Genomic DNA, 17,965 nt, shown 5'->3' with positions numbered 1-17,965 from the left:
GCCCAGCCTGGACATTGCCTCAAATTCCTCACTTACTGACCCAAAAAACAATCAGATCCTGCACAGCTAATTCAGAACCCTAAATCTGGCTGCATGGTGGATAATGTAACCATTCAGAACACACCTCTCTCTAAAGCGGTTATGGATGTTATTTTGGAGTCCAGGAGGCCCAGCAGCAGAAAATCTTACACAGCAAAATGGAAAAGATTCTGTGCTTGGAACTAGGCACAAGGAATTGACACATTTGTACCACATATTTCTCAGATTTTACAATACCTAACTGAGATGCTGGACAAAGGCCAATCCTTCTCATCAATTAAGATCCATGCCTCTGCCATTTCAGCTCATTACAATACGGATCCACCTATTTTTTCACATCCACTGCTAAGGCAGTACCTCAGAGGGGCCAAAAACATAAGACCTCCAAGGAGAGCACCAATGCCTGCATGGGACCTCAATTTTGTCTTGGAAAAGCTCACACTGCCTCCTTTTGAGCCAGCCAATACAGCTGAGATAAAATTCTTATCATGGAAAACAGCTCTGCTCCTAGCAATTACTTCAGCAAGAAGAGTTACAGGCATTAATGGCTGTGGAACATTTTATTTTCCACCCGGACAGGGTTTCTATAGAGACAAATCTAACATTTATGCCTAAGGTAGTGTCCAGTGTGGCTCTTAACCAAACCATCCATTTGCCTACTTTTTATCCAAACTATTCAAACCCACAGAACAAAGGGGAGAGACTCCTGCATTCTTTGGACATAAAAAGACAGTTACGCTTCTACGTGGACAAAACTAAAGCTTTCAGAAAGACTGAGCAACTTTTAGTGGCATATGCTGCAGGATCACAAGGGAAGGCTATTTCAAAGCAGACTATTTCAAAATGGATAGGACACTGCATTCGTTTGTTATTCTCAACATGGCAAATCAGTGCCTAAGGGCATTAGGCCACATTCAACCAGAACAGCAGCTACTTCAGCAGCCTTCCTCAGAGGAGTACCAACCAAGGATATTTTGGAGGCTGCAACTTGGACTTCAGTGCACACTTTTACAAAGCACTACCACTTGCCTCTTTACTCCAAATCCAGAGCAGGCTTTGCCACTGCAGTTCTGCAGGGCTTCATAGCCACTCCTAATTCTATTTAGGTCCAACCTCAGCTTTGGGATTCAACCCAAGTGTAATGACTGCATCAGTGAAACATGATGAACATAGTACAGTTGTGTACCTACCATAAATGTAGATGTTCGAGTGTATTCACTGTTGCAGTCCAGGTTACTCTCCCTCCAATCCCCCTGTTCATTGCTGGGACTTATCTATACTTCTCTATTCTATACAACCTATGTGGTGTATTTGCTTGTAGATGAAGGTAATGATGTTCGTGTTTCACTGTTGCAGTCATTACACTTGGGTTATCCTGCTGGCAGGCTACCTGCAGTCGGCCTGAATTCCAAAGTCCTGGTCTGGCGTCTGTTGATGTCACCTCTTCCCTGACGTCAGTGCACCAGGGGTATATAAGATGCAGCCTATGCCATTTTCTTCAGTCTTTCTTGCACGCGGTGCCCGAAGCAAAAGCAGTTCGCAAGTGCCGATCAGCCGACACCTAAGATTTTCGAAATTGAATTTCAAAACCGAAGCCTTCATTAAAGCTAAGTACCCCGTTGGGGAAACTTTTTCTTGCTCCAGACCAATGTCAGTAAAAGTTAACAATTGTATTTCTTGTGGGAAGCAAATACCTCATAAGGATTTTCACTCTTACTGTATTCCTTGCCTAGGCCCTGACCACGACATTGCTAGTTGTCAGTTTTGTGCTAGATTCAACCAACGCACTATTAAGCGTCAGTTTGATTTTGCTTTACATTACTTTGGCCGAAGGTTTAACTACATAATGCCGTCGGAACAACCAACGACTGGAATTCATAAAAAGCGCAAAGACAAAGAAAAGGACAGGCATCTGAGGTCCAAAACCGACGACGAAGCCTCTTCAGGGCCAGTCGCCAGTTCTCAGTGAGGTGCTTTCGCAGCCCCTGACACCCGCTACCTCAGAGCCACAGGCCGCCTCCGACTCCCATGTGGGGACAACTAGGCCTCTGGAAACTCAGGGTATTGGGCCTACGGAAACTATTCCTTCAGATGGGTCCAGAGCAGGGGTGTCCAACCTTTTGAGTTGCATGGGCCGCATTGAGTCAACAGAAATGGTCTGGGGGCAAACGGCAAGTGAGGACCAAAAAAAAAAAAAAAAAACATTAACTGAGAGGCAAAAAAAAAAAAAAAAAAAAAAAAAAAAAAATATTGGCTATTTGAACAATAAATAAATTAATAAATGTAAATAAATTAATAAATGCATAATATTTGCCCTAAAATTCAATATCTCATTCTAATTATTTAAAAAACAGTTAAATCTAACATCTTAGTAAAGTTTCAAACACTTCAAGCACGAATGCATTGACATGTTCACAGACTAGCTTACATAGTCAGTTAACAGACAGACATGCAGACAGATACCTACTGGAAAAGGCCACAATCAATATATATTATATACATATTGACCTCCGTTTCATATTAGTTTGATGGACGTTCACTAGACTACAGATTTTAACACCCCTTTCTTTTGAGTCATTTTGCCTAGTATAGACAGCACTGAGGAATAACCAATGGAACAGTATAACAAACTGAAATATTGTAATGAATTATTCAGACTGTATAATTACCAAGTAATTTTACAAATGAGTCAGCATAGTTCAATTAGGGTTACCACCTGTCCCACTTTGCGAGGACAGTCCCTCTTTGGGCAGTTGTGTCCTGACAAAAGTTAAAAATGGCAAATGTCCTGAGATTTTATCTGCCTAAGCAGCAGACACCTCAAAGCAGACACCCAAGCAACCGCTACCCTAAAACAAAACACGTGCAACACATATCTCACAAAGCCAGTGTACCGAGCAGTCACAGCCCTTAAGACTAAACAACACACCTGATACACTTGTAATAGGTGACTATCGTCAGGCACACTGGCGTCCGCTCACCAGGCTGAACAAGGAGAGGTCACGGTGAGCAGCCTGTCGGCGCTAGGATCCGCCACATAAGAGTAGGACTCTGGTCACTGCAAGGCAAGTACAAATATGACTCAGTCATTGTCCATGCTGGTGTGAATGACCTGAGACGTACCTCCCTGGACTACATGAAAAGAGACATAAAGGAGCTCTCTGAGCATGTAGACCAGGCCGGTATGACCCTGCCCTTGAGTAGCATCTTACCCTCACCAGGCCCATAATTGAGTACAATGCCCCTTTTGGGATGGACTTTACCAGACACCTGCAGCAATTGGAAAGACCCCAAAAGTACCTCACCAAGAGGATCAAAGGGCTCAAACAGATGCCATATGCTGCCCGGTTAAAGAAACTCCAGCTCTACTCAGCGGCATACCGCCTGTTCAGAGGCAGTCTGTGCCTGACGTATAAAGCCATGTCCAACCCGGAATTAATGGACATGCTGCACCTCAGAAAATCCAAATCCCATCGAACTACGCACTCGAGAGACTTGAACCTCAGCACTGAAATAAATAGGACATGCTGGAGGGACAAATTCATAACCCTAGTTCAGAATCAGTTATTCTGAAAAGGTCAGCGCTGTAGCTAGCTATCCTGGTGCCCTATGTTATTCACTGATGTGGCACTCACCTCAATTTCATGTTGAGGAAAAGAGGACACTAAATGCAGCTGAAAACCAAAAAAATGGTAAAAGATTTTTTAAACTGTAGCAAACTGCTAAGTACAGGTCAAATATGACAAGGAGCACTGAGTTCCTCATCACTGACAGAAGATGCAGTAATGGCATTCACTTCTGAATGACTAATGCGCAACCCACACAGGGACCAGACTGAATGCAAATGCAGAATCGGCATGCCAATTGCACCACATTGACACATTGCTCCCATGTGGCCCTTTACTTTATTCCCACCCTCTGGAAAACCTTGAGTATTTTGTTTTCAGGTTTTTACACATAAAAACTAATATGAGTTATGTACCTTACAGCTTATTTGCAGGTAAGCAATGAACTAGGATGTATGCCCACTGTACTGACAAAACATAGCAGACACATGGAGAGCTGTAAATTGCACCTTAACAGACTCTCATGAAAAGGCTCACATCTGCCTACTAGCCAAATGCACTCAAAAAGAGAGAGAGAAGCATCATCACGTTTATCATTTGCCCTTTTAACACCACTCCAAGGCTGAGCACTGCTGGTACTATGGCAGCAAAAGGCCTGATCCAAAAATGCATTTGTGACAGTAACTGCAGCTTTAAACATGCACCAGTATCAGGCTTTTATTCTGGTTATGCTACTGTTTGACAAAATACATTGCATTATGTTCTATCACAGGCTGAAGCACCTCTGTCCTTGGTCTTGCCACAAATGTTTGTATCCGAGTTGGCAAATCAGTGCAATCAGATAAGACAAATTATATTACAGTATGCCTTAGCCTACCACATGCAGAGCTTATCATTCTTAATTGCCTTCTGGTGGAAACTAAGCTCTGTGTGTTTGGAGGAGGTGGGGGTGGGGAGGGCAGAGCTGAGAAATGACTCCAGGGAAAAGTTAGGTACAGAGTTGCAACCCTTTGTTAGACTGTGGGCAGTAAACATAAGCAATATGCATGCTACAGTAACAAGCCTTTGCAGGGCTGACACTAACAAAGCATGGGCAGCATGCGTCATAACCAGCAGAGAATAAGGCTATGTTCTTCCTATACCTAAAATGGATCAGGGAGGGGAAGCATGGGCTGCTACAATCAAAACAGTTCCTACATCACTGTATTATCTCCTTTGTGGACACTGCTTGTAGGTCATAAAGCTTGAGGAAAGCTCCAAGAGATTATTTTAGCTCTCATATAGGAAGTATATACTAGTATAGAAAATAGACCACAAAAGCAAATTAAACTTCCAAGAATTCCTACGATTCCCTACAAGTGGGCTAAGTAATACACATAACTAGACAACCTGGTTTGTTCCACTTACTTAGCTAGTAGGTCGTCTTGAAAATAAAGATATTGGAAAGATTATGAACTAACAAGTAGTTAAAAAAAAAATAATCTGTCCACTTTAAACTCACAAAATTACTTACCTTACCTTTTGTAGTGTAACTGTAGTCAGTGTGTACTCCGAAAAAAAAAAAATCCTCTCTCCGATCTCGCTCCTTCCTTCAGCTTTACCAGAACTATTAAAACGACCGAGCGGGTTTTCGCATGCATACCAGCGGAATGATGCTGGTATGAAAAAACGAAAGTTGGCGCATGCGCAGAACTGCAAAAGTATGCGAACGTTTAAACACACGGAAAAAGTTAAATTAAAATTAAATTTAAGGGTCGCGGGCCGCATGGAAGAGCTCTGAGGGCCGCGGGTTGGACACTCCTGGTCCAGAGCCATTGAGCAGGCATCGGCTTCTGAGGGTGTTTTCAGACCTACACAGCTTACTATCAAGGCAGCCAAGGCAAAGTCTAAAACACCATTAAAGACAAAGAAACAAGTACAGCATTCTCCTGGACAGTCATCCATGCCAAAGAAACAGATGCTTTAAATGGCCGAGGACCTAATTACTTTGATCAGGGGTTCCCATCCCCATCCTGATAAAAGGCCTAGGCAAGACACTGACTATGACTACTCTGACCAGGTTTCTATTTCCTCTGATTCCTCTTCAGAGCAGGGATATTCTCTTCCTCCCTATGAGGACTCTGACGCTGAAGAATTTATCCCTTCAGCTTCTCCTCCTGAGGATTACTCTTTTGGGGAAACTTTGCACACCATGAGGGATCATTTCCATTGGGAGAGCCAGGATTATTCAGAATCCAAGAAAAGGCTCAGATATTTTCTTTTACTGCCCCAGCACAGGCCCCTTGCCGTCCCCCCTGTACTAGATATTGTTGATGATGTTTTTTCTGAATCCAGTTTGTCTCCTGATTCTTTACCTCCTGCACCAGTCAAGCCATTTAGGTACTACAGGGTCCCAGACTCTCACAAATTTCTTTATAAAAACCCTGCTGCTGACCCAGAAACAATTTCTCAGGGTCCCAAAGGGGTCAAGGCTTCCACTGCAAAAAAACCCTGTTCCCCCTGATAGGGATTCTAGAGCACTGGATAGATGGGGGAAAAAAGTTTACACTTCTGCTACTTTAGCTGTAAGGGCTTTAAACCGCCAGTTTCACATGCTTAAATATCAACAGTACCTAATGTCTTTGCTAAAACAGAAAATGCTTACAAGCTCATAATGTCCAGACAATAAGGAAATGCAGGATTTATTGCATGCAGCTGAACAAGTGGGAAAGCATACTTTGCAGTGTGGTTTTGATTCATTAGAGGCTTCTTGCAGAGCCGCAGTTACAGGTTCCGTCATTCGAAGGCATGCTTGGTTAAAAGAACAAAGTTCACCTGATCACGTTAAAACAAAATTATTGGATGTTCCATTACAGCATGATACTTTGGTGTTAAGGCAGAAGAGGTGTTAAAGAAAATGGAGGATAAAGCAAAATCAATGCAGACAGTAAAGGATTTCTTCCAGGTTCAGCCACCTAGATTTAGCAGGAACTGGCCTTCTAAAAATTGGTCCTTTCCAGTGTCAGGCCACAAAGAGGCAGATCTCAGCCCCAAGGCTCATAGAGACCTAAACAATGGGGTGCTTCAGCCCCCAAAGGCGGAGAAGACAAATCACAACCTTATAGGAAACAGTCCCAATGACTTCCCTCTACAAATGCCAAGCACTTACCTTTTGGCAGCACCCTTAGGGGGAAAACTAGCACTTTTCTCACAAAATTGGTGCATGATCACCCAGGACAAATGGGTACTGAATATTGTTTCACAGGGTTACAGGTTCCACTTTCACACTCTACCAAGGTCAAAAGGTATGCCAGACTTGCCACAAAATCAATGGGCAGAGGCACAAAAACAAATTTATGCTCTCATGGACATGAGAGCTATTCAAAAAGTACCACAGCAAGAACAGGGGCAAGGATTTTACTCGAGACTTTTCTTGATGCCCAGAAAGGACAAAGCGTGGATACCAATACCAGACCTGTCAATTCTAAATACTTTCCTGGATGTTCCAAAATTCAATATGTTGACACTGCAGCAGCTTCTACCCATGCTGGGCAAGAAGGCTTGGCTAGTTACTTTGGACCTCAAAGAGGCATACCTGCGTGTCCCAATCAGACAGTCTTGCAGAAGATACCTCAGATTCATAGCTGGATCAATGCATTACCAATTCCTGCACTGCCCTTTGACTTATCTACTGCACCCAGGGTCTTCACAAAATGCCTGGCACCAGTAATTGCATTTTGCAGACAAAAAGGAATTCAAATATATCCCTACTTGGACGACTGCCTTATTCAAGCAGAGAGCAAGGACATTCTACTAAAACATCTGGCGTTTGTAAAAAGATTACTAATTTGCATAGGGTACACAGTAAACGAAAATAAATCAAAACTAGTGCCCTCTCAAGAGATAATATTCCTGGGTGCAAGCTTAAATACAACTGCCCAGATGGCCTATCTCACGCCAGACAAGCAAAGGCAACTGACTCATTACTTTCAAATGATGGCAACAAAGACCCATCTACCTGCAAGAAAAATTCTGCAAGCTTTGGGCTTCATGGCATCCTGCATCCTGCTAATTCCATATGCAAGACTGCATATGAGGAAGCTACAATGGTATCTAAAAAGTGTTTGGACTCAACATTGCCACAGCCTGGAAACAGTAATAACTTATTCCCTGCCTGCAACAGGAGTTTCGATGGTAGGCACTGGCCTGTCACCACAACAAGGGACAGCCTTTCACTTTACCCACAGCCAGACAGACACTAACAACAGATGCATCGGATTCTGCCTGGGGGGCACACATGGCAGGAAAATGTATTCAGGGCACGTGGCCCCCGGACCAAATGCATCTTCACATCAATCAAAAAGAGATGCTAGCTGTACAGAATGCCCTGACAGCCTTCAAGGATCTACTACATCCAGGACAACTATTACTAAAGACGGACAATACTACAGTTATGTGGTACATAAACAAGCAAGGGGCTACACATTCCTACCCCCTCTGCAGGCAAGCCATGACTTTGTGGAACACAGCACTGACCTATCAAGTACATCTGCAGGCACAATTCCTGCCAGAACAGAAAAATACTCTGGCAGACGAACTAAGCAGAAACCTCATGGATCCTCACAAGTGGAAACTAAATCCACAGGTCTTCAGCATGATAACAAGGAAATGGGGATGCCCAGACATAGATCTTTTTGCCTCCCCTCACAACTGCCAACTACAGAGATTCTGCACAAGGACTTATCACACACAAGCATGAAAAGTGGATGCTCTATCATTCACCTGGAAAACCCTAACAGTTTATGCCTTTCCACCACTGCCTCTCCTTCCCAAGGTGCTCCTAAAAGTCAGACGAGAAGCCAAAAATGATTCTGATTGCCCCAGACTGGCCACGCCAGCACTGGTACCCAATCCTAAAGAGCTTGTCTCAGGGCCCAGCCTGGACTTTACCTCAAATTCCTCATCTTCTGACTCAACAAAACAATCAGATCCTGCACAGCCAACTCAGAACCTTAAATATGGCTGCATGGCAGATAATATAGCCACTCAGAACACACCTCTCTCTAAAACTGTTTTGGATGTCATTTTGGAAGCCAGGAGACCAGGAAATCTTATGCAGAAAAATGGAAGATTCTGTGCTTGGAACCAGGCACAAGCACTTGAACCACTTGTTCCAAATATTCCTCAGATTTTACAATACCTAACTGAGATGCTGGACAAAGGCCTCTCCTTCTCATCAATTAAGATCCATGCCTCTGCCATTTCAGCTCATTACAATACGGAACCTCCTATTTTCTAACATCCACTGCTAAGACAGTACCTCAGAGGGGCAAAAAACATAAGACCCCCAAGGAGAGCACCAGTACCTACATGGGACCTCAACTTTGTCTTAGAAAAGCTCACACTGCCTCCTTTTGAGCCAGCCAATACAGCTGATATAAAATTCTTATCATGGAAAACTACTCTGCTCCTAGCAATAACTTCAGCAAGAAGAGTCTCAGAGTTACAGGCATTAATGGCAGTGGAACCTTTTATCATTTTTCCGGACAGGGTTTCTCTAAGAACAAACCCAACATTTATGCCAAAGGTAGTATCCAGTGTGGCTCTTAACCAAACTATTCACTGCAGGATCACAAGGAAAGGCCATCTCAAGGCAGACTTATTTCAAAATGGATAGGACACTGTATTCGTTTCTGCTATGCATAGCATGGCAAGTCAGTGCCTAAGAATATTAGGCCACATTCTACCAGGGCAGCAGCCACTTCAGCAGCCTTTGTCAGAGGAGTACCAACCAAGGAAACTTTGGAAGCTGCAACTTGGAGTTCAGCGCACACCTTTACCAAGCATTATCATTTGCCTCTTTACTCTAAATCCAGAGCAGGCTTTGCCACTGTAGTTCTGCAGGGCCTCATAGCCACTCCTAATCCTATTTAGACCCAGCCGCCCTACCTCAGCATTGGGATTCAACCCAAGTGTAATGACTGTAACAGTGAAGCACGATGAACATAGTACAGTTGTGTACCTACCATAAATGTAGATGTTCGAGTGTATTCACTGTTGCAGTCCAGGTTACTCACCCTCCATCCCCCTTTCTTTGCTGGGACTTATCTATACTTCTGTATCCTATACAACCTATGTGGTGTATTTGCTTGTAGATGAAGGTATTGTTTTTATTTTACTGTATATTTTTATAAGCAATATGTATTGCCTACCTTCTTGGGGGCACCTGACATCTGGGGCAAGAAAAACTGAAGAAAATGGCGTCAGCTGCATCTTATATACCCCTGGCGCACTGACGTCAGGGAAGAGGTGACAGCAACCGACGCTGGACCAGGACTTTGGAATTCAGGCCGACTGCGGGTAGCCTGCCAGCATGATAACCCAAGTGTTATGACTGCAACAGTGAATACACTCGAACATCTACATTTATGGTAGGTACACAACTGTACTTTTTTGTTACTGCATGCTTTTTTATAAGCAGAATTTTTAGCCTTCCTTTTTGGGGGCAGCTGACATCTGGGGCAAGAAAAACTCAAGAAAATGGCGTCTGCTGCATCTTTTATACCCCTGGCGCACTGACGTCAGGGAAGAGGAGACTGCAACCGACGCCGGACCAGGACTTTGGAATTCAGGCCGACTGCGGGTAGCCTGCCAGCAGGATAACCCAAGTGTAATGACTACAACAGTGAATACACTCGAACATCTACATTTATGGTAGGTACACAACTGTACTTTTTGCACCAGGGAGCATCACTGCATGGCTTGGATAGTGGATGCCCTGTCCTTCCCCTGGGTCAGTCTATCGGTCTATGCCTTTCGTCCACTACCTCTCATCCCCAGGGTATTGCTCAAAATAAAGGAGGAAAAACCTAGCACTGGTACCCCTTGCTGCGGAGCCTGTCCCCTTTGCCACCTTGGCATCTCCCTCAGATTCCAAACCTACTGACCCAGAGGGAATGGGAATTCATGAATCCCCAATTGCAGACACTCAGTTTGGCATCTTGGCTTATTCTCTAACCCCCGTTCAATCTGCCAACCTCAGCAAACAGGTTCTAGATGTTATACGTGAGGTTGGACACCCTAACACTAGCAAGTCTTATGCGGACAAATCGAAAAGGTTCTGCACCTGGATTCAGGCTAAGGGAGCCAGTACAGCACAACCCTGCCTCCCTCTCATCCTGGATTACTTAGCCAACCTGCTACACAGTGATCTTTTCTTTTCCTCTATTAAAATTTATGACTCTGCTATCTCTGCTCATTTCCACACTGAGCATCCCCTTTTTTCACACCCTCTGATCAAACAGATTCCTAAGAGGGGCTAGCAACCGAGGCCACCCAGAAGAGCACCTACCCCAGCTTGGGTCCTTAACTTTGTGTTGGAAAAGTTCACCTTGCCTCCCTTCGAACCAGCATCTTCAGCAGAGTTAAAATTTCTATCCTGAAAGATGGCTTTTCTTTTGGCCATCACTTCAGCCAGAAGAGTCTCCGAGCTACAAGCACTCATGGCTGTGGAGCCCTTCATCATCTTCCATGCTGACATGGTTTCCCTCAGGACTAACCCATCCTTCATGGCCAAAGTGGTGTCTAGTGTGGCTCTAAACCAATCCATTCATTTGCCCACCTTTTTCCTTAACCCACAAAACAAGGGGGAAAAGATCCTGCAGACTCTCTAGATGTGCACAGACAGCTCAGATTCTATCTAGACAGGACTAAATCATTCAGAAAGTCTGATCAATTACTGGTTTGCTGCAGGGGTCAAGGGCAAAGCCATCTCCAAACAAACAATTTCCATCTCCAAACAAACAATTTCCAGATGGATAGCACACTGCATCCATTTCTGTTACAAGCAACACGGAAACCTCCCCCTAAGGGGGGGGTCAGGACTCACTCCAGCAGAGCAGCCTCCACCTCTGCAGCTTTCCTCAGGGAGTCCCCACCAGGGACATCCTGGAGGCTGCCACCTGGACATCTGCTCACACTTTCACCAAGCATTACCACCTGCCAATCTTCTCCAAATCCAGGGCAGGCTTTGCCACTGCAGTCTTGCAGGGCATCGTAGCCAGCCCCTAGTCACCTTGACTGCCTCTACCCATTTCCTCAGCTTTGGGAATCAACCCAAATGTGATGACTGCAACAGTGAAACATGAAGAACATAGTACAGTTGTGTACACTTACCATAAATGTGGATGTTCGAGTGTATTCACTGTTGCAGTCGTGGTTTCCCTCCCTCCATCCCCCCTCTTCTTTCTCTCTCTCCTTACAAGGAATTTTTAGTATTTACTTTCTACTGATGGGGTTCTTCTGCCATAACCTAGCTCCCACTGGGGGGGGGGGAGCTCCTGACAGGGCAAGAAAAACTGATGTAATGGTGTCGGATGCCTTACTTTATAGTACTGCCAACCTGACGTCAGTCCTGAAGCTACTGCAGCCGATGCAGAAATACTAAGCCTCTGCTATTCAGGCCAGCCGAGGACTGCCCTGGCAGGGATAAACCAGATGTGGTGACTGCAACAGTGAATACATTCAAACATCTACATTTATGGTGAGTGTACACAACTGTACTTTTCTTTGCAGATGTGGGTCCTCCATCTTTATAAGTGAAATTATAACACCGTTCTCATTTTACTGGCAGCTCATAATACTGTGGGTCACTGTTATGATTTTAGTTTATTTAGTTTATTTAAATTTGTTTACCAGGGTAGAAACAGTGACCAGCCAGGGTTACATCATAATATAACAAAATAATGTACAGTATACAGATGGCAGTGATTTACATTTATAAGTAAGCATAAACAATATGACCATATATATGTAGAAGATCTAAACCAAGTGTATGCACAGTTACATACTTGGAATAGAAGCAGCAGAACAGAGTTAAGTAGAAGTGATGAAAGGGTGGGGTAACATGATGGAAATTAGCCAGCAGAGCAGTCATGAATGTGTTGAAGAAAAGAGACCCCCTGTTTACAGTGGTCTGAGATCAGTGCTGGATAGACAAAAAAGCTGCACCAAATTCCTGGAAAAGTAGATCAGTACATAAAATATATTGACTTTGTTTAGATTTACTACCCTATTTGCTATAAAAGTTGTCTGTTCTGTGACCTGAATCAGCAGAGCGAGTCTAACTTAGCTGATACAGGGACACATTTCACATTTGGTACAAGCACCTGCTGGAAATCTGATGTTTGGTCAGATGACTGATATCTGACTGCGTTTGTGATATAAATGGCCAGTCCCAGACAGGGTCAGTTAGTTGCATTGTTGATGGAATTTTCCCTTATGGGGTATTGGTGTGACCTCAGATTAGGTATATGTAATTTAGGAGAGGTGTGGGGAGGATGTCTGTCCACAACAGAAAATACTTTATAAATTTGTGGATTTATAGAAGTAGGAGTTTGTTTCTGGTATTACTTTTGACTGTTTTTATATTTTGTTGGTTTGATTTGTTTGCTACATTTTATGGCATTGCCAAGTTAATGTGTTGTAGAGGTTTTGTTTTGGTAATTTTTTTTTCATTTATGACCAGTTTAATATTGGTTCTTCTGATTACTATGATTCCTCTACATCTGTATACCTTTAGCACTGATTTCATTTGCTGTTTTTATAGGATGATGAGGAGGAGGAGGAAGAAGAGGAGCCGAAGGAAGATGAAGAAGGTTTATCAAGAAAGCTAAAGCGGCGTCCAAGACCAGAGCCTCTTTATATACCCCCTAAACCTGGCACTTTTATTGTCCCTACTGCTTACTCTACAGTGACTTCATACCAGAGCCATCTGCGTTCACCCATTAGACTGCTGGACCCTTCCACTGATCGGAGTTTTGAACTGCCTCCCTATACTCCTCCACCTATCCTTAGCCCAGTTAGAGAAGGCTCTGGACTTTATTTCAATGCCATCATGTCTGTGTCCAGCAACAACTCAGTTCAACCTTCAATTATACCAAAACCAGCATCACAATCACTTCTTAGATCAGGTGAGTCTATCCCCATTTGATTCTGTACTTTGTTTTAAATTACTATTTTTTTTAGATTTATTTCCACAATACAGCCCCTTGCTTTATATTTTGAATGTGCACATTTATATACCTGTACTGTTTTTTTTCATAGCAGAAGTGGCTTGCTTAAGCCAATAGTATTCACATTCCAGACGCTGCCCTTGGGGTGGGGGGGTAGGCTGCATGAATCTGCGTTACTGCAGGTTAAACATTAGTCCTGAGGGTGAAGGGAGTTTGTGTGATCGCTTGCATTTCCACAGGCCGATGCAAGGAATGGAAAGAGAGAGATTTGTTCTTCATACATGCAAGCCTACAAAATAATGTACTGTAGTATGCCCTAAATCGTCATGATTTTTAGCCTAGTTCATTTAGCTGTTTTTTTTTCCTGTGGTTTTGTCCCAGTACCTGACCACCATCAAGACCTCCTTCCACTAGACTAGAGCCCATTTGTTCCTTCATTGTGGGGGCTGTCTAGAGTAACAGATGTGAATGCTTTCCTAGAGGGGACATCATTCAGGTAACAGTGAAGGTTTCTTGTATCCTTGCTGGCATTCCAGCTGTGAGGGCATTTTTGAATGACTTAACCTGACTCATGACTGTGCGGGGAGGGGAGCTGCCTGCATCACTGTGGGGGACACAGATGTCTTCCTGATGTTCTTCGTGTTTCACTGTTGCAGTCATAACTGTAGGGTGTTCCTGCCGGCAGGCAGCCCGAGGTCAGCCAGAATCCCAAAGTCTAGGTCCGGCGTCGGCTGTTCCAGCAAGTACCCTGACGTCAGAGCGCAGAGGTACAAAGCTGACAGCTGACGCCATCTTCTCCAGTCTTTCTTGCCATGCGGTGGAAAGCAGCTCGTAAGTCGTTGGTTGGCGCATTCAGAACAACGTGCTTTGATTGACTTCGGTCTGAAGTGCAAAGTCTTGGGTCCTGCGTCGGTTGCTGTCCCTTCTTCCGTGACGTCAGGTTGTCAGGGGTATAAAATATGCAGCCGACGCCATTTCATCAGTCTTTCTTGCCACACGGTGCCTGAAGCAGAAGCAGTTCGCAAGTGCTGGTCGGCCGACTCCTGAAATTTTCGTTTTCGAGTTTCAGAACCAAAGTCTTCAACTAAAAGCTAAGTACCCCGTTGGGGAAACTTTTTCTTGCTCCTTACCGATGTCATTAAAAGTTAATAATTGCATTACTTGTGGGAAGCAAATACCTCATAAGGATTTTCATTTGTACTGTATTCCTTGCCTAGGCCCTGACCACAACGTACCTTGCTGTCGGTTTTGTGCTAAATTTAATCAACGCACTATTAAACGTTGGTATATTTTTGCTTCTAAATATTTTGGCTCACAATTTAATTAACCAGAAATGTCGTTAGTTAACAGTCCGACTTCCAGAATACCTAAAAAACGCAAAGAAAAAGACAGAGACAGACCGTCGAGGTCCAAAGCTGACAACAACGCTTTTCATAAGCCAGTCACCAGTTCACCGGTACTCAGTGAGGCACTTTCGCAGCCCCTGATACCCGCTACTTCTGATTCGCAGGTCTCTAAAGAGACCCATTCAGAATCCGGTATGCCACGAGTTGCTTCAGTTATGGAACCCGCGGATGTCTCTGCCTTTGATGGGTATGGAGCCGCTGTGCAGGCACCGGCTACTAAGAGTGTTTTCAGGCCTACAGATTTGTATATTAGACCAATTCCATCTTAAAAACTAAGGCCAAAATCTAAATCTATGTCTAAAAAACTGATGCCTGGGCCACATGTGCAGGCCCCTATGCCTAAAAAACAAATGATCAAAATGGGTGAAGATTTAATTATTCTGATCAGGGGTAGCCAACTTCCTCCTTCTAAGAGGCCTAGGCAAGACATTGACTATGAATCTTCTGAACAGGATTCTATTTCTTCTGACTCTTCTAATGAACAGGATTTGTCTATACCTACTTCTGAGGACTCTGATGCAGAATATTCCATTCCTTCTGCTTCTCCCCCTGAGGATTTTTCTTTTGGGGAAACTTTACATACCTTAAGGGAACATTTCCACTGGGAAAGTCAGGATTTCTCTGAATCTAAAAAGAGACTTCGGTATTTTCTTCTTCCTCCTCAGCATAGGCCTTTGGCTATACCTCCTGTTCTAGACATTGTTGATGTTTTTTCAGAATCTAGTATGGCTCCTGATTCTCTGCCTCTGGCTTCTTGTAAGCCAGACAGATACTATAGGGTTCCTGACTCCCACAAATTCCTTTTCAAAAATCCTATTGCAGATCCTGAAACCATTTCTCAGTGTCTCAAGGGCATTAAGGTCTCTACTGCTAAAAATCCTACTCCTGATAGAGACTCCTGGGTGCTGGATAGATGGGGTAAGAAGGTTTACACTTCTGCAACCTTGGAAATCAGGGCTTTAAGCTGTCAACTTCATATGCGTAAATATCAACAGCATATCATGGGACTGCTTAAACAGAAAACTATGTTAATTTATGAATGTGTGGAAAGTAAAGATTTACAGGATTTATTGCATTCAGCTGAAAAAGTTGGAAAACGTACTTTGCAATGTGGTTTTCAATATTTGGAGGCCTCTTGCAGGGCTGCTGTAAGTGGGTCTGTGCTAAGAAGGCATGTTAGGCTCAAAGAGCAAACTCTGCCTGATCATGTTAAAGCAAAATTGTTGGATGCTCCTTTACAACAGGACCGTCTCTTTGGTAATAAGGCTGAAGAAGTTTTAAAAAAGATGGAAGATAAAGCTAAATCTATGCAAACTGTGAAAGATTTCTTACAAGTGCAACCTCCAAGATTTAGTATGCACTGGGATACTGAGAACTGGTCCTTTCCAGTTCCTTCGAGAGCCACTGAAGTCAAACCTAGACATTCCAAAGTCTCCAGGTTTTAGTCACAAGAGACTTTTAGAACAAAACAATGGGGGTGCCTCTACCTCCAAATCTGGAAACAACAAGGTACCTCCCCTATGGTAAATAGTCTCAATGACTTTCCTCTACACTCACCAAGCACTTACCTTTTAGCCACCCCTTTGGTGGGAAAACTAGCACTTCATTCAAGAAACTGGCAACTTATAACCCAGGACAAATGGGTTTTAAATGTAGTATCCCAGGGATACAGATTTAATTTCCACACATTGCCAATCCCAACCGGATGGCCAGACCTGCCCCCAAATCAGTGGGCAGAGGCTCAGAAACAAGTACTGTCCCTCATGAACATGGGGGCAATTCAGCCGGTACCAGAAGAGGAAAAGGGACAAGGTTTCTATTCAAGACTATTCTTGCTACCCAGAAAAGACAAATCATGGCATCCAATTCTGGACTTATCTACTCTAAACACATTTCTGGACATTCCAAAATTCAAGGTGCTGACTCTTCAACAGTTACTTCCTATGCTAGGCAAAGATGCCTGGTTGGTGACTTTAGACTTAAGAGACTTATCTGCATATCCCAATTAGGGAAATCTTGCAGAAGATACCGCCGCTTCAAAGTAGGCTACTTGCATTACCAGTTCTTTGCACTGTCCTTTGGCTTATCTACTGCACCCAGGGTCTTCACAAAGTGCCTGTCTCCAGTAATTTCATTTTGCAGGCAAAGTAATATTCAAATATATCCATACCTGGACGATCGTCTAATTCAGGCAGAAAACAGGGACATTCTTCTAAAACATCTGGTGTTTGTAAAAAGGGTTCTAACTTGTCTAGGGTACACTGTAAACGAAAAGAAATCACAACTGGTACCCTCAATAAATTACATTCCTGGGTGCAAGCTTGAATACAACTGCCCAGATGGCTTACCTTGCGCCAGAAAAGCAAATTCATTTGGTAACTTACTTCAAACAGGTGGCCACAAAAACCCTGCTATCTGCAAGACAAATTCTGCAAGCCTTGGGGTTCATGGCCTCCTGCATTCTTCTAATTCCATATGCAAGACTGCATATGAGGAAACTTCACTGGTACTTAAAAAGCTTATGGAGTCAACATTGTCACAGCCTGGAAACAATGATTCCTATCATACCTTGCCTGCAACTAGAGTTCCTATGGTGGGCAGAGGCCTGCCACCAAAACAAGGGACTGCCATTTACTCCACCCCCTGCTGCCCAAACCCTGACTACAGACACATCAAACTATGCTTGGAGGGCTCATCTGGCAGGGAAGTGCATTCAGGGCAAATGGAACCCAAATCAAATGCACCTTCATATCAATCAGAAAGAGATGCTAGCTGTACAAAATGCACTGACAGCCTTCAAGGACTACCTTCATCCACGACAGTTAATGGTAAAGACAGACAACACCACAGTTGTGTGGTACATAAACAAGCAGGGGGGTATACACTCCTACCCCCTTTGCAGACTTGCCATGGCATTGTGGGAACACGGCATTGACCTACCAAATACAACTACAAGCTCAAT

The 17,965-nt window shown here is 43.8% G+C and overlaps 1 protein-coding gene across 1 annotated transcript in view; it reads left to right on the top strand.

Moving 5' to 3' along the window:
* Window positions 1-17,965, top strand: part of MIDEAS (mitotic deacetylase associated SANT domain protein) — a 336,978-nt gene that overhangs the window by 157,782 nt on the left and 161,231 nt on the right. Inside the window, exon 4 of the mRNA XM_044074090.1 lies at window positions 13,192-13,555. Within this exon, the coding sequence (XP_043930025.1) occupies window positions 13,192-13,555 (364 nt within the window). The remainder of the gene's footprint in view (window positions 1-13,191; window positions 13,556-17,965) is intronic.

This window comes from Protopterus annectens, chromosome 6.part0, assembly GCF_019279795.1.
Source record: "Protopterus annectens isolate FY-2018-M chromosome 6.part0, PAN1.0, whole genome shotgun sequence".
Taxonomy (NCBI): Eukaryota; Metazoa; Chordata; order Ceratodontiformes; family Protopteridae; genus Protopterus; species Protopterus annectens.
This window is presented reverse-complemented; position numbering and strand designations above follow the sequence as displayed.